General features: G+C 40.3%; 1 protein-coding gene across 1 annotated transcript in view; it reads right to left on the bottom strand.

Annotated features, from left to right (window-relative positions):
- The window catches only part of LOC311237254 (uncharacterized protein), a gene marked incomplete at its 3' end in the record, with an annotated part of 25,935 nt that extends 1,280 nt beyond the window's left edge, over nucleotides 1–24,655 (bottom strand). Inside the window, exons 1-5 of the mRNA XM_084325060.1 lie at nucleotides 24,314–24,655; nucleotides 22,277–22,369; nucleotides 20,576–20,731; nucleotides 20,334–20,443; nucleotides 4,604–4,723 (exon numbers count right to left, since the gene is read on the bottom strand). Coding sequence (XP_084181186.1) covers nucleotides 4,604–4,723; nucleotides 20,334–20,443; nucleotides 20,576–20,731; nucleotides 22,277–22,358 — 468 coding nt within the window. The 5' untranslated portion in view covers nucleotides 22,359–22,369; nucleotides 24,314–24,655. The remainder of the gene's footprint in view (nucleotides 1–4,603; nucleotides 4,724–20,333; nucleotides 20,444–20,575; nucleotides 20,732–22,276; nucleotides 22,370–24,313) is intronic.
- Between the last annotated feature and the right edge of the window lie 370 nt (nucleotides 24,656–25,025).

Here is a 25,025-nt window from a genome sequence, read left to right as displayed (position 1 = left end):
AGCTCTGTAGATGTAGCCTATATATTTTTAATGATTACTCTACATAAAGATTATCTATAGCACCTTTAAACAAGGTAAATACTTCACCTACAAACATATTACTGTTCTGACAATATTGATAACAGTAATAAACAGTCGCTGAAAAGAACACTTTCTTTCAACCTTGATCATGTGTGGAGTCAGACTCGGGTAACGGATGACTCTGCGATACATCTGACGTGTCCTCGCCTTCTTCCTCCTTACAATCGGACTTGGAGGGAGCTCTTCGGAAGCTTTTCGGAAGCTTTTTGGAAAACCTTTTGGACAGCGTTAAATAGTGATATTTTGGTGAAGATGTTGAGTAATCAGAACTGTGTTCAGTTTCAGAGGTACTTAGCTCCCCATCATGTTCAGGCTCAGACTCAGTTTCACATGAAGGTGTCACCTGTGGCCTCGGGTTCTGATCCCCGGTCTCAATGTCGCCGTCCTCCTCCTCTGGGCCAGAGAAAATGGGACAGTGCGCATAATTGATGTTCTTGGCCTTTAAGAACCCGTCTAGAGAGTCGAACACCTCTATGTCAGTGGAGGGAGACGCCGCTGCTAGTTTTGAGGTGGAGTCTTGATCTATGGATTGTTCACGTTGCAGATCTTCATGTTCCAACCCTTGCTCTTTAAGTGAAGCTTCAGTCTTGACCGCACTTTCACACTGTGAAGAGTTAAAGAGTGCATGTTTAGAAGATTCAGTACGTTATAGGCTCATATCTCTGATTCATATGTCCCATGCATACTGATGTGGATACACAGATACTGATGCCAGTACTGAGGGTGATACTGATGTAAACAAGATGAAAGTCTTTCTCTGGTCTGCATCCCCTTAACAATTGTATGTATTGAGCTGTACTGTACTGTACCCATTCTGCAATCTGTTAATAAACTTTTCAATCAATCAATTCAATCAATACCAGGCTAAAATACTGCAGGTACTGAGGGTGATACCAGGCTAAAATACTGCAGGTACTGAGGGTGATACCAGGCTAAAATACTGCAGGTACTGAGGGTGATACCAGGCTAAAATACTGCAGGTACTGAGGGTGATACCAGGCTAAAATACTGCAGGTACTGAGGGTGATACCAGGCTAAAATACTGCAGGTACCGAGGGTGATACCAAGCTAAAATACTGCAGGTACTGAGGGTGATACCAGGCTAAAATACTGCAGGTACTGAGGGTGATACCAGGCTAAAATACTGCAGGTACTGAGGGTGATACCAGGCTAAAATACTGCAGGTACTGAGGGTGATACCAGGCTAAAATACTGCAGGTAGGGTATATTTGCAGTTGTGAAGTTAATCTAACTCACTTGGAGTGTGAATGTGATATATCACAGGAAACTACTCAACCTCTATATATACTAAAGAATAGTCAGATATAAGTTCAGTTAGTAAATATAGAGAATATTCAGATTTAACCTCAGTTAATAAATATAGAGAATATTCAGATATAACCTCAGTTAGTAAATATAAAGAATAGTCATATTTAACTTGTTAGTAAATATAGAGAATAGCTACTGATGTTTATATGATACTGTATGACTCCTACAATGTGAATGTAATGAGGAAAAATGATTCACACATCCTTACATGAACATATTCTGTACACTATGTCACTCTATGTCTCCCGTCTCTGCTCAGTATCTGCTTCTGACACTATAATGCAGGGGTAGGCACCCCTAGGGGGCAGCATATAAATAAAAAAAAAGTATAATTTTTTTTTTTTATAAATGTTATAGTGAAATATTTTGCACTGTTGTCGCATTTATCTTGTTGAGATCCTCCCACAGGATCTTTTTACTACCACGTATTTAATTGAGACCCTTTATTTGTTTATTATTTCAATTTAGCTGGAAATACATTGCTACATCATTCAGTAACATTTGCAGAGCCTTATAACAAAAACATTATTACGGTCACCATTGTGACCAGTGTGATTAATCAACAAATTTTATTATTTATTTTTCTATTTCATTGAACATTGCAAATGTTAAAAGCAATTGTTTTTACTCAAAATGTGAGTATTACCAAGTCAACTTGTGTTCTTAAAACAATGACAATAAACATAGTTTTATTAGGTTGAAATAATGTGGTTGTGTACTTATTTTTCTGTTAACTTATTATGTATTGAAAACTGAAAACCTTAATGCACAGTAACTGAACTCAATATTTTTAAGTTCTGGTAACTTATTATTATTTATTTTTTTACAGTGTAGTCTTGCGATCAATCAAAACTTATTTACACGTATACCTCACATTCACCCTCCATTCACATCCTGGTGTTCTCCTGGTGTTCTCCATTAGGCCTGTAGGTGGAGCTATGACAGCACATGTACAGTACACACACCGATGGTGTGTCCAAAAATGAATGGGCAAATGTGAGTGAAATGGTCGCACTGTATGCAGCTGTTTGTCTGCATTGCACCCCCCCCCCCCCCCCCAACTCAGATTTAGGGTTGATACAACCATCATAATAATATTGTTAATAATAACAATAACAATGATGTAATAATGTAAAAATTATCATTAAAAATGTACGATGCATGGAATATTGTTGAGGCACACTAGTTACAACTATATTTCAAACAGGCACTCCATGTCAAAAAGGTTGCTGACCCCTGCTATAATGTAAACGGCCTATGATATAAAATCAGCGAAGGGAGATGTACCTTATGGATTAATATGGACATAATCGAAACACAGTAGATGCATCATGAGAACATATACATCAGAATTTACATGTTAAATATGTATCAAGTAATATGACTTTGTCTGTGAGATATAAAACATGTACACTGTTATTGTGTTACTGTCTCTTATATCCTCTGCTCTTTATCCTCTCCTCTTCACCACCCTTCTTCCCCACTCTTTTACTAATGAAAGAGCATTTTTATTTCACAAACTGTATGGATCCATATTATAATAGACAACCTTATTGAACTTTAGGAATTGTCTCCTAATCATTCGGATATTCATTTCAATATTAGTATTCCGATTCTATTCTTAATACCTCGGACCACGGATCTTGATTTAGATAAAAACACATCATTACAGTGATATAATCACCTGCATAAACAGTGGCTCAGGAGGTAGAGGGGCTGTCTGGTAATCAGAAGGTTCCTGGTTCGATTCCAGCTCGTCCCGGGCAGTGTGTCGAAGTGTCCTTGAGCAAGACACATAACCCCTAACTGCTCCCGTTAAGCAGGTTGGCACCTTGCATGGCGGCCTCCGCCGTCTGTGGTGTTTAAGTTGTGCCTTTCTCTTGAAGCTCTTCCCACACTGGTCACAGCAGTAAGGTCTCTCTCCTGTGTGTACCATGTGGTGTAGTTTAAGCTCTGCCTTTGTCTTGAAGCTCATGTCACACTGGTCACAGCAGTAAGGTTTCTCTCCTGTGTGTACCATGTGGTGTATTTTAAGAGCTGACATTCTCTTGAAGGTCTTCCCACACTGGGCACAGCAGTAAGGTTTCTCTCCTGTGTGTACCATGTGGTGACGTTTAAGCTCTGCCTTTGTCTTGAAGCTCATGTCACACTGGTCACAGCAGTAAGGTCTCTCTCCTGTGTGTACCATGTGGTGCATTTGTAGGTTTTCCTTTCTCTTGAAGCTCATGTCACACTGGTCACAGCAGTAAGGTTTCTCTCCTGTGTGTACCATGTGGTGTTGTTTAAGCTCAGACTTTGTCTTGAAGCTCTCCCCACACTGGTCACAGCAGTAAGGTTTCTCTCCTGTGTGTAACATGTGGTGACTTTTAAGTTCTGCCTTTCTCTTGAAGCTCATACCACACTGGTCACAGCAGTAAGGTTTCTCTCCTGTGTGTAACATGTGGTGACTTTTAAGTTCTGCCTTTCTCTTGAAGCTCATACCACACTGGTCACAGCAGTAAGGTTTCTCTTCTGTGTGTACCATGTGGTGACGTTTAAGCTCTGCCTTTGTCTTGAAGCTCATGTCACACTGGTCACAGCAGTAAGGTCTCTCTCCTGTGTGTACCATGTGGTGCATTTGTAGGTTTTCCTTTCTCTTGAAGCTCATGTCACACTGGTCACAGCAGTAAGGTTTCTCTTCTGTGTGTACCATGTGGTGTTGTTTAAGCTCAAACTTTGTCTTGAAGCTCTCCCCACACTGGTCACAGCAGTAAGGTTTCTCTCCTGTGTGTAACATGTGGTGACTTTTAAGTTCTGCCTTTACCTTGAAGCTCATACCACACTGGTCACAGCAGTAAGGTTTCTCTCCTGTGTGTACCATGTGGTGTATTTTAAGAGCTGACATTCTCTTGAAGCTCATACCACACTGGTCACAGCAGTAAGGTTTATCTTCTGTGTGTACCACGTGGTGTCGTTTAAGCTCTGCCTTTGACTTGAAGCTCATGTCACACTGGTCACAGCAGTAAGGTTTCTCTCCTGTGTGTACCATGTGGTGCATTTTAAGTTCTGCCTTTCTCTTGAAGCTCATGTCACACTGGTCACAGCAGTAAGGTTTCTCTTCTGTGTGTACCATGTGGTGTTGTTTAAGCTCTGCCTTTGACTTGAAGCTCATGTCACACTGGTCACAGCAGTAAGGTTTCTCTCCTGTGTGTACCACGTGGTGACTTTTAAGCTGCAACTTTGTCTTGAAGCTCTTCCCACACTGGTCACAGGAATGACGTCTTAATTCCTCCATGTCTCTATTGGTTGCCGGGCAGCAGGACAGGGGATGGATCTGGGGAACAGAGAGAGAAAGAAACATTCAAATAAAGAGATAGGTTTATAAACTGGCAGTCTAAGGCCATGTATAGATTTATGCTTTAAGACCTGAGGAACCGTGCCTTACAGTGAAATTACAGAGGTTCATTCTCCACTGGACAGATAGCATGAGGTGACTGTTCATTCTCCACTGGACAGATAGCATGAGGTGACTGTTCATTCTCCACTGGACACATAGCATGAGGTGACTGTTCATTCTCCATTGGACAGTAAGTAAGATGGCGCCACATAAGTAAGTAAGATGTGTTGTGCGCTCCTTATCGACCTAGCAACTCTTTTAGTTATGATGTTATTTTTTAGTAATGTTTTTACACAAAAGGTGACCAGCATTCATAGATATGACAGAGAGGCACTACTGGACATACAAGATTTGACGATCACTCCAAAACTGGAGTTTTTACACAAAGATCCGTTGTTCATACGAACTGTAGCAGACCCGTTCAACGCAGTGCTGCAGAGGTCAAAGAGATGCAGAAAGCGGGGATGCAGAGCCGGCCTCCTGGTGAGACTGAGAAAGCGAGCCAATAGCCCCCCGCCTCCCAGCATTCTGCTTGCCAATGTACACTCTCTGGATAATAAACTGTGCGAGCTAAGAGCAAGGATATCATTCCAACAAGAAACGAGGGACTGCAACATCATATGTTTGACGGAGACATGGCTGGGCGAGGAGACTCCATGCCAGAACAATCAGCAACAAAGAAGGTAAACACCCAGAGGCTGCTTTCATCTTGGTTGGAGATTAATCTTTTTTTTTTAAAGAACAGTTTACCTATCAGCCAGTTCTACAGGATCTGTAGTACAGATGAGATTCTTTCAGGAACAGACAGATACTTTAAAAACAATGTTTAAAACCAGAGGGTACACACAGGACATTGTAGAAAAAGCAGCTTTGAAAGTAGGCCATAAAACCCAAAAAGATTGCTTACAATCTACAAGAAACAAAACTACTGTACCTCTGCACAACCCAGCGTTTCCGTTAGCCGGTAATTACCGGTATTTGATCGGCAAAATCTGTTGAAGTCCGACATATTTAATCTCTCCGGTCATAATGTCCGGTGAAAATAATTCCTTCCAAGCACAATTAGATTATTTGAATTGTATTAAAATAGGCTAAAATTAAATAGCCTATGCGATGAACGAAACAATCATTACATTTGTTTCATCGTTGCTTCACCAAGCAGCCGGTCTAATAATGACATCGCTGTTGTCAGCGCGAGCTGGCTGCTGATAGATTTGCGAGAAGCATCCATCTGCAGGCCGGCAAGGTGCAGTACTCCAATTCAGCCATTGGCAATTCAGCTGTTGGGTGGGGGGCGCTGCTGAGCGGTTTCCAGACCGGACCTAAAAACACTGCTGCTCTGTTGGGTCTGCAGCTCCATGCTTCACGTAAATCTATCAGCAGCCAGCTCGCGCTGACAACAGCGATGTCATTAGACCGGCTGCTTGGTGAAGCAACGATGAAACAAATGTAATGATTGTTTCGTTCATCGCATAGGCTATTTAATTTTAGCCTATTTTAATACAATTCAAATAATCTTAGAGGGAATTATTTTCACAGGACATTATGACCAGCACCAAGTCATTGGGAGGTGGAGATATACATCACGCAAACCCACGATAATGTTGCCGTCTCTCTCTGCCAAATTTCTCAGTTCTTCGCTTGATATAATTAATACAAATGTCCAATATAACGGAATTCGTTAGCTCATAAAAATGTGATTATAACAGACTGCTGTTTATTAATGTCGGGCAGACTGCCCACCGACACCTCAAGTCGGCAGCAGCACGAAGTCTCGAGGGACTTATTTTATTTGGAATATATTAATGACTGTATATACGCAAAAGTAGCCTAGTTTTAAGTTAAAATATTATAAATGCCTTGATGATGTCATTCTTTATATAGGCCTATCAATTGTTTTTAAGCTCAATAAACTCTGACCGGAATTTATCCCATTTGTCCGGTAGATTGAAATCTACCGGACACTCAGACCTGCAAAAAGAAATTCTAACGGAAACCCTGGCACAACCTACAGTGTGTTACACAATACTCACCTATAGGCAACCTTTTTAAGCAAACTATAAAAAAAAACATTGGCATCTTCTCAGTTCTGATCCAACATTGGATAAATCTTTTCAGATCCTCCCTAGACACATAACATCAGAGCCATTGTGGTCAAATCAGACCTGCCTCTTAAAAAAAACACACTTTTTTAGATGACCTGCCAGATGGAAACAGATGTTGTGGTTCATGTGCTCAGTGTCACTTTACAGAAAAAACCCATCAACTGGGAAAGAGATAAAAATAAGAGGCAAAATAACATGTAAAACTACCAATGTAATCTATATGCTCAAGTGCCCATGTGGTAAAGCATGTCGGTAAGACAACACGTGCTTTAAAAACAGGTATTGCTGAACACAGGAGTACGATACGGAATGGGGATGAAAAAAGCCCAGTAGCTTTACATTTCAAAAAGGCACACCACAATGTCTCATCATTAAGATACCTTGGAATAGAGAGTGCATCTTCCAAGACGAGGGGGAGATATAGATAATCTCCTACTGAGGAGAGAAGTATGGTGGATCCATTACCTCAAAACTATGGCACCAACAGGACTCAATGAGGACTTTGACATTAGGCCTTATTTGTAAATAAACCAATAGATAGTCAATAGATGGTCTTCATTCTGGGTTACTTTGTTTTTTCCTTTTTGTTTTCAGTGGCTAGGACCTGGACCGGGTCCAAAAGAAAGTACTTTACACACTGCTGTCTATAGATGCAATAAATCATGTCTAATACTGTGTTTAATATATATATATTCTCTAAAAAATCTTTTTCTAAAAAATGTCAAATGTAAAAGATAAATTGTTACTAAATCATGTCTAAAATGTATAAGAAAATCATACAAGTCTTGGTACCGCCCCTGATCACCAGGTGGGGCTGATAGCTAATTTATTCATTTAATTTCCTGTATAAAAAAGATGCAATTTTCTGTTGTGTTCATACTTGAAAAAGACCGGAAAAGGAATATCTTATCTTATCTTGAAACGTTGTATCTGCTATTTTTTGTCACAATTAAAACACCTTGGAGCATCAAAAGTGAGTTGCGAGCCCCGCTTTGTTTCATGTACTACTGTTTCTACAGTTTGGCTCAGCACCAAGGAACGGAGGATGTGCGTCATTAATTTTTTCTGGAGATTTCAACCAAGCATCTCTGTGTGAAGTATTACCTAAATACTTTCAGCACATCGATGTGAAGACACAGGGAAATAACATCCTGGATCATCGTTACCGCCCATTCAGGAAGTCATACAAGCCCCTCCTCCGTCAGACCATTCTTCCATCCTGCTTCTACCAGCCTATAGGCAGAAACTGAAGCAAGCACCGCCCACCTCATTCGGGGCCATTGGAATTCCCCATCCTGTTTAAGCACGGCCAGGTTTTCATTACATAGTTTCACTGTGCATCACGTTGTTTGTAGAGCTAAATCTATATTTTATATTATAGCTATGGATACAATACCATGGTCATTTGACAGTAACTATCTTCTGTTCAAGATGCAAAAAATAGATACATTTTTCATCCATATGTTCCCGTTTTATACCGTGGTGAAAATGAGTATAATTTCGGAATGATCCGGGCTAATTCCTGTGAGGCTGGTTATAGCCTGCAACGTGTATTATACTAAAGCCATTAGAGTTTCGTCCCTACACACACTACTATTTAAAAATCAACTGCATATGATAGGTATTATGTTTAATCATGAATGCATGAAAGGGGGAGGGGGGGGGGGGGGGGCGTTTCTGATTAATTGATTGCCAATAACGGCATTCGTTATTACCACAACACACGCCGATCAGGGGGATGGGTATGAAAACTATGCACGATCAAGCTGAAATGTACGTCAAATTGTCCTGTGGTTGGTGGTATTCCAAAAAGAATATTCCAATTATTTGATCGCCATCTGGTAGATCGTATGTCCATTTGGTCCACGACATAACCCACCACAGCATATGGATCGGGGGTCCCGAAAACGATTCAATGGGATCGGGTGAAGCCCTAGGTTCCCCATTACTAGAAAAGAGCGCCCAGAGACATTTGAGTGTAGCACCCGGTCTGGAACAGGGGTTACTGCACTCTCGATACTGCCTACTAGCAGGATCTGGCAGGTACTGCACCTTCGGAGTCCCAGTATGCCTTTTACAGGCAATATACAGGTCCCTAACATTGAATAGGATATTAAAATCGAGAAAAAAAGGGAAAACGATTTAAAAACGTATATATACGTTACCCGTTGGCGCCCAATAACTTATATATACACTTGGATGGCCCCGAAAGTGTTAAGGAAGTACAGATCTGGTCTGACCAATCGGACGAGCCACTACGAGACTGTTTTGATCATGCAGAGTGGGAAATGTTCCGTGACTCATCGGACAATAACATTGAGGAAAACACGGAGGAATCACTGGTTTCCTACAGAAATGCATTGAGGACGTTGTACCGAGGAAAGAAATCGGCCACAGAGGCAGAGTTTAAGCGCATCAACACCAGGAAAGCAGCCGGGCCAGATCGCATCCCAGGCCGGGTGATGAGAGCATGCGCGGCGGAGCTGGCTGGGGTGTTCACGGACATATTTAGGGCTGACCTTCGAAGCTTTTTTTGGCAATTGAAGCTTCGGGGCCGAGCTTCGATTTTAATTTGAAGCTTCGAGAAAGGAAAAAAAAAATATTAATTATAATTTATTTATTTATTATTATTATTTTTATTTTTTTATCTTATGTTGTGGGACTTGTACAGCAATTTGGTAAACTTTGTTGTTTTTAAATGTGCTCTATAAATAAAGTGGATTGGATTAATTAATTAAGTAGCCCCTTTCGTGACTGTGACGCAACAAGGTTTCATTCGGCTGTGCTGCCTCTCACAGCCAACGACATGACATTACATAATTATATTGCAACCTTCGTCTATCAAGCACACAATTATATTATATTTAATTTATAATTTATAATTTATAATTATATCAGACAATGCACCTACAAAAGCAGATGATTACAATTAAATTAGCCAACTTGGTAACACATTAGTCATAGCAGCATAGGCATAGCCTTATTAATGTTTTGTGTGGCGTCGCCGTCATACTTACATTTTTATGTGATTTGACAAAGTTGTTGTAGAGTTGTGATATGCCATTTTCTTCTGGCATATCTGGCACTCGGCTTTTTGGGCATTGTCTTTGCATATTTTAAAGTGTAACCACACGTCTGATGACTTCTTCGTCGACATGTCTGCTGCACATGTCCTTGTTGTTTTCAACACCGATAATCTCCACGTGCTTGTTGTAGAGAGGTGGAGTCGAGGCGCCTTTCGTTTCATTGGAATGGAGGCGCAAGATTTTGGAGGCAAACATTTATTTTATTTTATTGATTTTTGTTTATGTTCGAAGCTTGTGCCATCAAACGAAGCTTCGAAGTATTTAAGACAGCCCTAGACATATTCAACCTGTCCCTGTCCTTGAGTGTAGACCCCTCCTGCTTCAAATCAGCCCACATTGTGCCAGTACCAAATTAGAGCAAGGTAACAAGCCTCAACGACTGGCGCCCAGTTGCTCTCACCGCCATACTGAGCAAATGCTTTGAGAAGCCCATCAAGACACTGCTCAACAGCAACCTACCGCTCAGAATATAACTTAAGAGGGAGAGGGAATCTTAAACAACCAATGGTACACACTACGCTGAAAAGCATGTAGGGCTGTCTTAAATACTTCGAAGCTTCGTTCGATGGCACAAGCTTCGAACATAAAAAAAAAATCGAAGTTTAAAAAAAAATAAAAAAAAATAATATTAATTTTTTTTTCAAAAAAAAAGTTTTTCAATAATTTTTTTTTTACTTCGATTTGTGTGTGTGTGTGTGTGTGTGTGTGTGTGTGTGTGTGTGTGTGTGTGTGTGTGTGTGTGTGTGTGTGTGTGTGTGTGTGAACTACCCATCCCAGTTAGGACAGCCAAATCCCGTCCAATCTTTCACCGTCGACTAAAGACTTCTTCAACCATTATCTGAAATGATAAAAAAAATAAAATCTAACCGTGACTAACCTTACTGTCATGCACTTGTCCTAATAAACTAACCTACACTGTAACACGCAACACTTTGATGAACATTGTTACTCAGCTGATAGAGTTGTACCCTTCTTGCTGTCTTGTCGTACAGAACTTGTAAGTCGCTTTGGATAAAAGCGTCAGCTAAATGACTAAATGTAAGTGTGTGTGTGTGTGTGTGCGCGCGCCTTGTAGAATTCCACACATAAGAAAGAAAGATACTGGGATGAATAAACAAAATAGGAAATAAAATGTAGAAATGCATGCAATACATAAATAAATATGAATCTCCATATATGAAATATAACATTTAGATAAGGTGCTACTGAGATGTTTTGGTGAGTTCTTTGTTTTTTTTGTGGAAGTTGCGCTTCTTAAAAATCATGAACATTCACTGATAATTGGTCTGTAGTGGAGTCTACAAGGTCTACATTGCCGGACCATGTAGAATCCGGACCTTGTAGACTGACATAATTCTGTGCATAGTTTAGTCTACACAGGCCATATTTCAAATAATCAAAATCTTACTTCTTAAACATTCTTGATTTGGGGGATTGGTAGTTCCCATGAAATCTGAAGTTGTTCAAACGACAACAGCGATCCACCTTGAATTAAATCACACAGCCGAGTGAAACCTTGTTGGATGCGTCACAGTCACGAAAGGGGCTACTTAATTAATTAATCCAACCCACTTTATTTATAGAGCACATTTAAAAACAACAAAGTTTACGAAAGTGCTGTACAAGTCCCACAACATAAGAAAAAAAAAAAAAAAAAAACATTAAAAAAAAAGTTAAAAGAAATATAAAAAAAAAAAAAAAAAAAATATTCGAAGCTTCGAATTAAAATCGAAGCTCGGCCCCGAAGCTTCGATTGCCAAAAAAAGCTTCGAAGGTCAGCCCTAAAAGCATGTGCATATCGGTGTGTGGAGTGAAGTTGTGGAATAATTTACCCGAATACATCAAAATGAGTAAACATGTGGCACAATTTAAAAAGCAGCTAAATAGCATAAAGAGAAATACAGAAATGAGTATTGAGGATAAACAAAGTTATGTTATATTGTGTATGTAGTGCTGTACTATATTCACTGCTGTCAAGTGAATCAAGTTTTTTCTTTTAATCTTTTAATATAAGTAAAAGTATATTCTATATTGTAATATACTAAATTATGTTATATCTAGTCAAATTAATGGAAGAACAAATATAAATGTAAGGGGGTAGGGATCAATAAGCTTAGCTTCCCTCTACTCCTTTTTTGTACATGTCTGCTAACCAAACACATTGCTCTTGACCTTTTGTTTATAATTCATTTTTTTTCTTTTTTTTTATGTTTTTATTTTAATGTTTTTTAATTTGTTGTTATGATTGTTTGGTTTGACGGAACAAGATACAGTGAGTTGTTTGGAGAAATATGGAGAATAACATGTTAAAAATAAACTTTTCATTCATTCCTCTGGACCTGGTGGTGTTGTTGTCCAGCAGGGAGACACTTTGTCCTCTGGACCTGGTGTTGTTGTTGTCCAGCAGGGAGCACTCCGTCTCTGGACCTGGTGGTGTTGTTGTCCAGCAGGGAGCACTCTATCCTCTGGACCTGGTGGTGTTGTTGTCCAGCAGCTCTGTCCTCTGGACCTGGTGGTGTTGTTGTCCAGCAGGGAGACACTCTGTCCTCTAGACCTGGTGGTGTTGTTGTCCAGCAGGGAGCACTCTGTCCTCTGGACCTGGTGGTGTTGTTGTCCAGCAGGGAGACACTCTGTCCTCTAGACCTGGTGGTGTTGTTGTCCAGCAGGGAGCACTCTGTCCTCTGGAGCTGGTGGTGTTGTTGTCCAGCAGGGAGCACTCTGTCCTCTGGACCTGGTGGTGTTGTTGTCCAGCAGGGAGCACTCTGTCCTCTGGACCTGGTGGTGTTGTTGTCCAGCAGGGAGCACTCTGTCCTCTGGACCTGGTGGTGATGTTGTTGTCCAGCAGGGAGCACTTTGTCCTCTGGACCTGGTGGTGTTGTTGTTCAGCAGGGAGCACTCTGTCCTCTGGACCTGGTGGTGTTGTTGTCCAGCAGGGAGCACTCTGTCCTCTGGACCTGGTGGTGTTGTTGTCCAGCAGGGAGCACTCTGTCCTCTGGACCTGGTGGTGTTGTTGTCCAGCAGGGAGCACTTTGTCCTCTGGACCTGGTGGTGTTGTTGTCCAGCAGGGAGCACTCTGTCCTCTGGACCTGGTGGTGTTGTTGTCCAGCAGGGAGCACTCTGTCCTCTGGACCTGGTGTTGTTGTTGTCCAGCAGGGAGCACTCTGTCCTCTGGACCTGGTGGTGTTGTTGTCCAGCAGGGAGCACTCTGTCCTCTGGACCTGGTGGTGTTGTTGTCCAGCAGGGAGCACTCAATAACAATAACAATGCCGCCGTTATGGTGATAAGGACACCGTACAGCTGAGAGTGCCATTCTTCAGATGAGACGTTAAACCAGGGTAAACCGACTGAATTTGGTCATTTAAAAACCCAGGGTGTCTGGTTCCCCGACGTTCCTGGACAAATTCCCAATCAGATCTCTGTCTCTCTGACATCAAGGCCACCTTATCATCCCTTCCCCTGAATTGGCTGGTATCAATCCCCGTTTCCTGAGCCTTTGAGCCACTGTGTGTAGTGTGATGTGTGCCTGGTGCTAGTCTCACAGCCATTGAGCCTGTAGCCCAAGGTTGGGTGCTACCCAGTGGTGAAGTAGGCCATTTACATCCTACACTGTAAAGTGCTTTGAGTGTGTGAGGGAAATATTATCATGTCATTATAGATCTGTGTTGAAATACATATTCTATCTCGACTGATAGCCTTGACTAGTTTAATATGACCAACTAGTAAACTGGTCTGACTACAGCAGAGACACTAGGCGACAGTCTGACTGTCTCTTTAACAACGAACCAAGGTTAGGAGCATTTGGCCTCTGGTGTGAAAGACATAACAATAACACCGCCTAGCCAAGGTTTGTTTATTAATTTCTCCTACTAGGGCATATTTTGTTGACCTTTCTGTCATATCTGGATGTCTAGTGTACGTCATTTCAATTATGTATTTAATGTGTTCTGACCGGAGCTCTTGGTCACTTTCTGGTCAGAAGCATTGTGTGTAGGGATGGGTACCGAATTAGGTACTTTTAAGGTACCTACCGAATCACGTCGGTACTACCGATTCACGTGAGATCCGTCGGTGCCAGATTTCAGTATTTTTTATTAGTTTTTACTTTTTTCTTCTTCGCGTCAACGTTCACACGCACAATATACGCTTACCTAGGATTTGACTTGATTCAACAACAAAGCAGTCGGGGCAATGGCAAGCCGAAAACGGTCGAACGTGTGGTTATTTGAAGTTTCGTTTTTTTGCCCACAACTGAGGTAGGTAGATTACATTTTTAGAGACTAAAGTACCAAAAAAAAGGTACCGTTGGGTACCGGTATCGATTCACAGGTACCGGTACCGTATCGGTTCAAATGTGAACGGTACCCATCCCTAATTGTGTGTACACATGATTGTCTGATCACTTATAAACTATGTTCTATATTTTTACAACAACCTGACTGGATTTCAATTTCTACAGTTCACTGTCATGGCTCATTTTAGAAAGCACTATATAAATGCAATGATCATTCATTCATAATATCAGGTCATGACTGTAAATCTGTAAATCATAATCCAACACCAAACAGGGGTACATTGTACATCCCACTATCAAAGTATCTACTTTAATCTGCTGTGCAAACTAAACTGAGTGTGTTTGGTTAGAGTGTCTCTCTCTCCACGCCTCTCTCCCACTAAGAGACAATAGGCTACAGTAGACACCAAGTCAAGCCCAACCCAGCCAAGAACAAGACTAGGCAAGCCTAGTTAACCTCTTAAGCCCTAGCCATATCTTCAGAAAATTTGCCTAAAAGTACATGCCCAAGTAAATGGAAGATTGCGCCACTTCTACAAGGCCATTTGCATGTTATTGGTATCTAGGGACATCTATGGAACTCAGGGAATGTATTCCCCATGTCCGCCATATTGTGTCTGTTACTAGGCTTGAGTAAATTGTAATGAAGCAAAAGGAGAATATCAATTATTATTATAATTTTTTCCTTTTTATCTTTGATAAATGCTAACATTGACCAGATGTGAAGCTCATTCAGCACATTCTTGAGATCAAGTGTACAAAAAAGTCTAAGCAAATGAATAAAGGGCAGATGATTTACAGTGAATTTTGCCATCCGGACACATGCAATTTGAAATATGAATATAGAATATCATGCCCCGCCATTTGTCATCAGATTGAGACGCGTTTTTTTTCTAGACGTTCACAGAAGGTAAAAACATTTCTATTTTATGGCAATAACGTTCAGGTTTGTGCCTGTGAGACATAATCACGAAAATAATGTTCAAAGATAATTTCACGCCAGACGGCGCCATGTTTGACAGGGGCTGGCGTGAGCTGGGTAGTGTAGTTTTATGAAATTCAAAAGCCCATCGAAAGCCCTGGGTATCCTCTCTCTTAGGACTGCAAACATGAATGATGGCGTAATTACCTCGAGTCTATATCCGCCGGTTTCTGATACAATGCACCGAGATGTTTGTAAACTCATATTTAGCTAATAACACTTACAATTATTGGTAAACAAACGTAGTGCTGAAAAATATAAACTTTGACTGCTGTTTTGATAGGGTAAGGGTCTTTAATCTTGGCTACATTTGAGAAAAAAACCACAACATTATTAATATGGACTGTGTTGATCTATTTATGACGTGAAATTAATCTCGGCCCGGTACAGGGCCCATCGGAAGCAAGACCCAGCCAAGAATGAGACTAGGCAATCCTAGTTAAGCCAGACCCAGCCAAGAATGAGACTAGGCAATCCTAGTTAAGCAAGACCCAGCCAAGAATGAGACTAGGCAATCCTAGTTAAGCAAGACCCAGCCAGGAATGAGACTAGGCAATCCTAGTTAAGCAAGACCCAGCCAAGAATGAGACTAGGCAATCCTAGTTAAGCAAGACCCAGCCAGGAATGAGACTAGGCAATCCTAGTTAAGCAAGACCCAGCCAGGAATGAGACTAGGCAATCCTAGTTAAGCAAGACCCAGCCATGAATGAGACTAGGCAATCCTAGTTAAGCAAGACCCAGCCAAGAATGAGACTAGGCAAGCCTAGTTAAGCAAGACCCAGCCAGGAATGAGACTAGGCAATCCTAGTTAAGCAAGACCCAGCCAAGAAAGAATGAAACTAGTGAAGGAAACCAATGGTTTTCATTTTGATCATAACATGGAGGTAAAATACATATCTATCTAGATATTGGTTTAAACATGTTATAGTAGGGCTGGGCGATATGGCCAAAAACGCTATCACGATAAAATAATAAAATCATTTTCATATCACTCGATATCGATAATTATCGATATACATAAAATAACTATTTCTGTCAAGTTTAATTAACTTCTTATGCCCGGCGGGCTATTAATGGAGTAACTTTTTTGCTGCGGTAGAACGAAGTAGAACTCAACGTCACTACGAGTTGGAGAGCCGTCGAGCCAACCCTTTGAGAAGCTTTGTGGTCCCGGCTTGAGTTCTCCATGAATGTGTCCATAATATAAATCCATGTTGTTAGATCCAACACTGTCTGAATGTTTCTTTGTTGTAAAAGATTGTAAAAGCAGACACTAGCGTTTGTTGCTGCGCCGCTCGGGGCGCCTGGTTTGACCACGCAGAAGTGAAAGACGGCTGGCTTGACCGCAGTGCTACAGAGGTACTTGCAGTTGCAGCACGAGCTTCACTGGTTCTTGGCTGTCGGCGAACGCCACCACTCCTTTCCGACTGAATTCGCTTGCATTCAGTGTCACCTAGAGCAGTGGTTCTCAACTGGTCTAGCCTCGGGATCCAACATTTCCCTTAGTCATTAAGTCGCGACCCAAATCTTTGAACCACTATGATTTATTTCAATTTTTCTTTTTTGCAGTAATACACAATCTTTCATGCACTGTTAAAAACATGAAATAAACACAAAAAAGTGCAACAAAAGTGCAACTAGGGCTAAAAACCCAATGAAATAAAATAATAATAAATAATATATGCTTCTTAGCAGATTTCTTAGCTTAACATAACATACCTAAGTTTGGGGGAACTAATGGGATAACTGGGGTTGCAACAAAAGTGCAACTAGGGCTAAAAACCCAATGAAATGAAATAAAATTATAATAATAATAAATAATTATGCTTCTTAGCAGACTTCTTAGCATAACATCCCAGGGAACTAATGGGATAACTGGGGATGTTGTTTGCTCCTGACAAGAGTCTCAAAGTCTGGGGTGATGGTAGACAAAGCAACTCTGAGGTCATGCTCAATGTCCAATCTGTTCCTCTGCTTTGTCTTCAGCTGGACCAGAGCTGAGAAGCCACTTTCACAAAGATAGGCAATAAAAATAAAAAATAAAATGTAGTATTATTTATTTTTTTCACACATCCGCAACCCACTCAAAATGGCTCCGCGACCCACCAGTTGAGAAACACTGCTCTAACGGGTGATACTGTTTCAGGTGATGGAACATGTTTGTCATGTTACCAGTTTTGGTTAGCACCAGTCTTCACATTTTGCAACGAACGCTGCTCTGATTCTTGTCCGACTTTAGAAACCCAAAATGTGTCCATACTGCCGACGTTGAAACACCTTTCTTTCTTATTTACAATTTCTTCCCCATTTGAGCTAAGGCTTGCGGTGGCCGTAGGGTTGTCGTCTCCTTCGCTGTCGCTCAAATTTTCATTAATTTTCCTAACTAAGCTAATCTCCTCAGAATGATAACGAAACAAAACAGTAGCACATGGACTGCTGTGGTGCGTGAGCATGTCATCATGTAACGTAGCTCTATTCCTGATTGGTTGTTAGTGCGTGTGCATGATATCCAAGCATGGAAAATAGATATATCAAAAATGTGCGACCACGTTTCATGTTTATTTCGAGGAAATTATTTATCGTGATAATTATCGTTATCGTTTTATCGCCCAGCCCTATGTTATAGTGTGTATCAGACGAGTTAAGAGACAGACAAGCGAGAGGTTGATAGTAGCCGGGCTTGGGAGCCAAGGTCACTCCAAGAGGTGTAGAGTGTTCATTTTAAGCCATAGCAGCGTTTGATTGAGTCAGAGGTGACAAGCGGCCGTTGTCGCTTAGAAACGAGAGAGAGAGAGAGGGACGTTTCCATAGTAACGAGATATACTAACGATGAGGAGAGTTGGAGTGTCGCGCAAGAGAGAGACTTTAAGACATTATAGCGGAGTTCTTCCGGTAGAGAGTCAGACAAGCGTAGACGAGCGTTGACAGCAAAGATAGCTCCGGCCTCCTAGAGGCTGCAGGGTGGGGGAGGAAAGCCACGAGGACAGAGATAGCTTCGGCTAACAGATCAGGCTTCTGCTAGTGAGCTAGGCCACAACAACCGAGACAGACGGATAGAAGTTATTAATCTAGTTTCTTCACCTTTTAAAGACTTTCAATTTGTTTCGTTTTGTACGTGACCTTATGTTTATGAAAATAAATATAAAATAAGCCTATTGGAGGTATATTGATGATTTATTTTGTGTATGGTCAGGCACTAAAGAGGCTCTGGAAGAGTTCCACTTGTTTCTCAACTCTCAGAGAGAGACTATTAAGTTTACTATGAATTATGATTCACATTCCATAGCATTCCTCTATGTATTGGTGAAAAAGAGAGACAATATTGTCCATACCGAGGTCTTCAAAAAAGAGACTGATGAAATTCGTTTCTCCATTATAGCAGTTATCACCCGCCAGAGCTCAAGAGGAGCCTTCCATTTAGTCAGATTTTGAGATATAAACGTATTTGTAATACAGATGACATTTTTGATACACAAGCCAAGGAGCTCTGTCAAAACTTTAGATCTAGAGGATATAGTGAGGCCCTTATTGAGAATTCTCTTAATAAAACTAAACAGATGAACAGACAATCCCTTTTTACACATAAAGACAAAGTAAAAAGCAACTCAGTAGCATTGGTGTCCACCTTCAGCCCTATTTCTAGAGATATGCGTGATATTGTGAACAAATACTGGTACATTTTAAAGTCAGATCCTAAGATCGGAGGTGTGTTCCAGGAACCACCCAAATACTTCTACAACCCTAACTTAAGGGACCAGTTAGTTAAAACAGATTTTCCCAAAAATTTTACCCATTTTATGGCTAATATTCCAAATGGCAATTTTCCATGTTTGTCTTGTACCCAATGTCATGGCATGATTAAAGAGACATTTTATTTACAACCAAGTACAGGTAGGAGTATCGCTGTTAGAGGCCGGATCACCTGTAATTCTGATTTTGTGGTTTACTTGCTTAAATGTCCTTGCAACTTTTACTATGTTGGAAAAACAAGATGATGTTTTAAAAATCGAATTTCTGAGCACAGACGAGAAGTCTTCAATTGCAAGGCACTTTAATAAGTTAGGACATGATATTTCTGGCTTAAAATACATGGGTTTAGAGCAAGTCTTGAGACCACCAAGAGGCGGTGACAGAGACAAAGGGAAAGCTTTTATATTCACTTTCTGGATTGTTTAGAGCCTAGAGGCCTCAATGAGGAAAATGTTTTGACCCGTTTCATTTGATTATTTCATTTCATTAGATTGTTTATTAATTATTTTCATTAATCATTCTTTATATTTATAATTGAAAAACGGCTACTATGGGTCATGAGTGTTTATATTTCAGTAGTTTAAGATGTAGGCCTACTCTGTATAATATATATAGATATATCTCTTTGTGATTTATACGCTGCTTTTTTATTTACACGCTTCGTTTTGATTGACATACTTCTGAAAAGGTTGTGCTTGTAAGTGGTATTTTGTACTCTTGTGCAGATCTCTTGTTGGAATGTGTTGTCACTTCCTATGTTGTCACTTCCTGTTTGACTTGTATAAACTTGGGTCACTTACCCGTCATGCTTCATGCAAGCCATTCTGAAGAAGGTGTGTTCACACCGAAACGTCATGATATGATTTCAGGCAGCCAATAAATTTGAAAAACCTGGAGTGCGTGCCTGGACATTGTTTCCCTATTTTTTTGTATGATATCAGAGGTTACAGCACCCAGTGTCAAGTCTAGTGAGGTGAGCGCGTTCTACCTTTTCTTTTATACTTTTTTCACTTGAAAATAAACATAACCATCAAGGAAGAGATCACGTTTCCAGTGTAATTCTTCTGTTTACGGATGCATCGACGGGGTGATACAGTGTGTGACAGCCAGTAAGCTTGCCATCAACCAACAAATAACAAACACAACGCAGACTTCACGGAACGCCAGATGACGGGTTGATAAGGCTGGAAACACACTAATCCTACACTAGGCAAGCAATTATTAAAAAAATTATGTAATACACTATCTATATTTTTATCGTGTAAAAGTTTATATAAAATGTGCAAATGGATTATGCAAAACACCCAATGTAATATGTTTTCCCCCATCTTACCGCTGACAATCTCTTCAGTGGGATTTCCAAGAGTCTCGTCTGTAGTTTAGCTCCACTTTTCTCTCCAAGCTCCTCATAACCTTGGATTACAAACCAGTCGGTGTCCTTTTCTGAAACAGAGAACCGTCATAATGCCACACTTTTGAAACAAAATATTTAAAAGCTTGAATAACTATCCAAGATTCAAATGTTTTAATATAATTTAGACTTAATAATATATTCCCATCCCACGTCATTCTCACCTTCCTCTTTTTCCCTTTCTGCCTCACCTTCCTCTTCTTTACCCCTTTCATCTTCTGAGTTCACCCCCCCTCCCTTCTCTACCTCTGCTGCAAGTCCACTATGTGAGCTCCAGTCTTCATCGCTCTCATCGTCTTCTTCCTCCTCCTCCGAGGACTCTGGACAATAAAAATATATACAGCCAATGTCCACATCATTGAAGCAAGAACACTGTAACAAGTCAGCAAAATACTATATCTATGTTGGGGAAAATACTATATCTATGTTGGGGAAGATACTATATCTATGTTGGGGAAGATATTATATCTATGTTGGGGAAAATACTATATCTATGTTGGGGAAACTACTATATCTATGTTGGGGAAGATACTATATCTATGTTGGGGAAGATATTATATCTATGTTGGGGGAAATACTATATCTATGTTGGGGAAACTACTATATCTATGTTGGGGAAACTACTATATCTATGTTGGGGAAACTACTATATCTATGTTGGGGAAAATAATATATCTATGTTGGGGAAACTACTATATCTATGTTGGGGAAAATACTATATCTATGTTGGGGAAACTACTATATCTATGTTGGGGGAAATACTATATCTATGTTGGGGAAAATACTATATCTATGTTGGGGTAAATACTATATCTATGTTGGGGAAGATACACTATGTTGGGGGAAATACTGATGTCCTTATTATCTCAGTTAGTTTAGTACAGTATGTGTACAGAATGTAGTGAATATATCTGTTTTCTCAGTTAATTTAATGTGTACAGATGTAGTGAAGGTGTCTGTTCTCAGTTAGTTTATTATGTGTACAGATGTAGTGAAGATATATGTTGTCTCAGGTAGTTTACTATGTGTACAGATGTAGTGAAGATGTCTCTGTTCTCTCAGTTAGCTTACTATGTGTACAGATGAAGTGAAGATATATGTTCTCTCAGGTAGTTTACTATGTGTACAGATGTAGTGAAGATGTCTCTGTTCTCTCAGTTAGTTTACTATGTGTACAGATGTAGTGAAGATGTCTCTGTTCTCTCAGTTAGTTTACTATGTGTACAGATGTAGTGAAGATGTCTCTGTTCTCAGTTAGTTTACTATGTGTACATATGTAGTGAAGATGTCTCTGTTCTCTCAGTTAGTTTACTATGTGTACAGATGTAGTGAAGATGTCTCTGTTCTCTCAGTTAGTTTACTATGTGTACAGATGTAGTGAAGATGTCTCTGTCCAGAGCATATTGTACACCACTCTATACTACACTCAAACTACAAAAAAGCAAGCTTAGAGAAACAAGTAGCTTATAATGATGTCATGGTAATATTACTTAAGAGGGTCAGATGGTGTAGTGCAAGTAAGATGTTTGTGGCTGCAGGACTTCCTCCCCAAGCTGCATTAAGAAATCTGTGTTTGTCTGGTAAATTACTCTGTAAATGAGCTCATCTTGGTTTTGTCCTTCAATCCCAGCAGTGGAAACAAAGACAGTTGTCTTTATGCAAGACATTAATCTGTATTTTATTTTAAACTGTGGTTTTTTTTATTGTGCTTTTATATGTAATTTATTCTATGTATTGTCCTGTCTTTTATATGGACCCTGAGTCTGTAATAAAATGTAGATTGATTGACATCCATGAGGTGTGAATGATAGAAATTAAGAACAAAATTACTTTAAAGAATGTAAATGAAGTGGTAAAATGATCACCTCTGGCAAGCTTGTCCATGTCCAGCAGACCATCCTTGTTGTCACGGGTGATGGGAAGCGTGTGGACGTCTGGACAATCCATTAGGGGTTTCTCTAGACATTAACACAAAGATCACAAATCCATCATGGTGGACGCAGTGGATTATTTGCCAAAAAACTGAAGGCTAAATTACAGCAGGTGAAGAGAGAAAGATACGTTCATGTCATGGTTCATTATGTACCGAAAAAATTGCCTAAATCTGCCAAACTTCTTTTTGTTGTACTGTACTTGTGCTGACAGCTAATCTAATCTAAATGAGGGAAGCCTCCACTTCCTAACAAGTTGAAATAACGGTTTGCGACGGGAAAAAAGGAAGTGTTAGCTTTAGGCTAGAGCGTGTTTACTTTAGTCTGTCTTACTTTAACTTTTACACTGAACTCCGAGTCTCTTCTAAGGTAGCCTCCTAGCTCTCCAAACCATGCAACATAAAATATGATTGTTCTAACAGAACAGAACAATCACAAACTGAGGTTTAGTCAAGGTTTAGCAAACCACACATTGGATATGGGACATGTTATAATATGACTTACCAAGAGCAGATAACTGTGTGTCGTTAAGGTGTGAAAAAGTGTACTGATCCCAGACATGTAGGATAGTTCTATGTACTGATCCCAGACATGTAGGATAGTTCTATGTACTGATCACAGACATGTAGGATAGTTATATGTACTGATCCCAGACCCAGACATGTAGGATAGTTCTATGTACTGATCAGACATGTAGGATAGTTCTAGTATGATCATGTAGGATAGTTCTAGTATTGATCACAGACATGTAGGATAGTTCTATGTACTGATCCCAGACATGTAGGATAGTTCTAGTATGATCACTCACAGACATGTAGGATAGTTCTATGTACTGATCATGTAGGATAGTTCTAGTATTGATCACACAGACATGTAGGATAGTTCTATGTACTGATCAGACATGTAGGATAGTTCGTATGTTAGGATAGTTCAGGACTCCCTGGAAGAAGAGATCTTGTATCTCAATTGGACATTCCTGGATAAAAAAAAAAAAAAAAAATGTATGTACTGATCACAGACACAAGTGTTCATTTACGTATTATGATGTCCATCACCAGCACTTACTTTATCAATTTTGAAGATGGAATTGATTGATTGATTGATTGATGTAAACAAGACGAAAGTCTTTCTCTGGTCTGCATCCCCGTTAACAATTGTGTGTATTGAGCCGTACTGTATTGTACCCATTCTGCAATCTGTTCATACAATTTTCAATCATTCAATCAATCAACATGTAGCCGCAACAGTTCCGTTCGAGCCGCTGCTGCAAGGATTGATTGATTGATTGAAAGGTTTATTAAAGGGGAACTATCTTATAAATGGCCTTTTTGAGTGTTTAGCATTGTTTCCTAGCTATGTGAACTTATATTAATATGATCTATGTCTCAAAATTCTCATATTGGCGCATTCTTCCAATTCTCCTCTCACAATATTCACCCTCACTGAACTGAGTCATTTGAAAATGTGCGCGATATGTGATGTCAGAAAGACACCGCTGCATGTTAATGTTGAGATACAAGATGAGCTGCACACAGTGGCTGGACCGGACCTGCAGCCCAGGCTCAAAACGGCTCGAGATCTTGAGGTAGAAAAATGCTGTTTTTGAGGACTTGATTAGAAATACAAAACAATGAATAAAAAAAATATATATATTACAGAGGTGTTCCATAGACTCACAGGAATTGTGTAAAAGTGCCCAAATAGTGAAAGAAATAGTAAAATAGTTCCCCTTTAACAGATTGCAGAATGGGTACAGTACAGTACGGCTCTATACATACAATTGTTAAGGGGATGCAGACCAGAGAAAGACTTTCGTCTTGTTTACATCAGGGTCCCCCATTTTCAATTCATCATAACATATATGACATATGATACATGACATACAGATAGACAGTACTGCTACATCTATACATTTATGACATATCAGAAGGAGCAATACGAGGAAAACAATGTGAACATAATTGTACTTACAGATGTTGTGGTGTCCACAGTCTGATCTGTTTCCAGATGTGAAGTCTTGGTCCAGTACAGTTCTGTTCTCCACAGAGACGTTAGCAAGAGACTCGTTTCATTGTCTCCAACGTGGATGTCTCTGGTCCGACTCACAACAAAGGCAACTTGATCTGGTTCACAATCGGGTTCAAAGTCAGTCGTGTTTGCACGGAGGAGTTGACGGTGGCCGGTCACAAATGTGTTGTGTTTAACTTGTCCTTTGATAACGGTTTTGAACCAGAGAAGCGAGTTAAAAGCTCATCAATGTAAACAGTCTGGCTGTAGAAACGTTAGCTGCTAGTTTTAACAGCGACGCGCGGCCATCTTGCCAAACCACTCGTATTTCCGCGTTCCCGTTTTGCGCTCTGATTGGCCACGCACGTTTCTGGTCATGTGACATGTGCGCCAATCGTGGGACGGCAGCGTGATTACATATACACGCCGCATTTCTCGGAGACGCTCTCTGATTGGCCGACGCCTGTTTCTACACTGGTTAAGCTTAGGCACTCTTCGAAGTTGGTTAAGGTTAGAGTTTGTCTTAGAGCATGGCCAGTGGTGCAGTCGCGGTCACACCCGGTTGCGTGAATATTAAAGGCAACCTGTCGTATTCGATTTATATAGAATAATCTTCAGGACGAAGAGATAGCGTTTATATATTTATTCAAAGGTAAGTATCGTTCAGCATGAGTGT

Source organism: Notolepis coatsorum (genome assembly GCF_963971535.1).
Source record: "Notolepis coatsorum genome assembly, chromosome: 11".
NCBI lineage: Eukaryota > Metazoa > Chordata > Actinopteri > Aulopiformes > Paralepididae > Notolepis > Notolepis coatsorum.
This window is presented reverse-complemented; position numbering and strand designations above follow the sequence as displayed.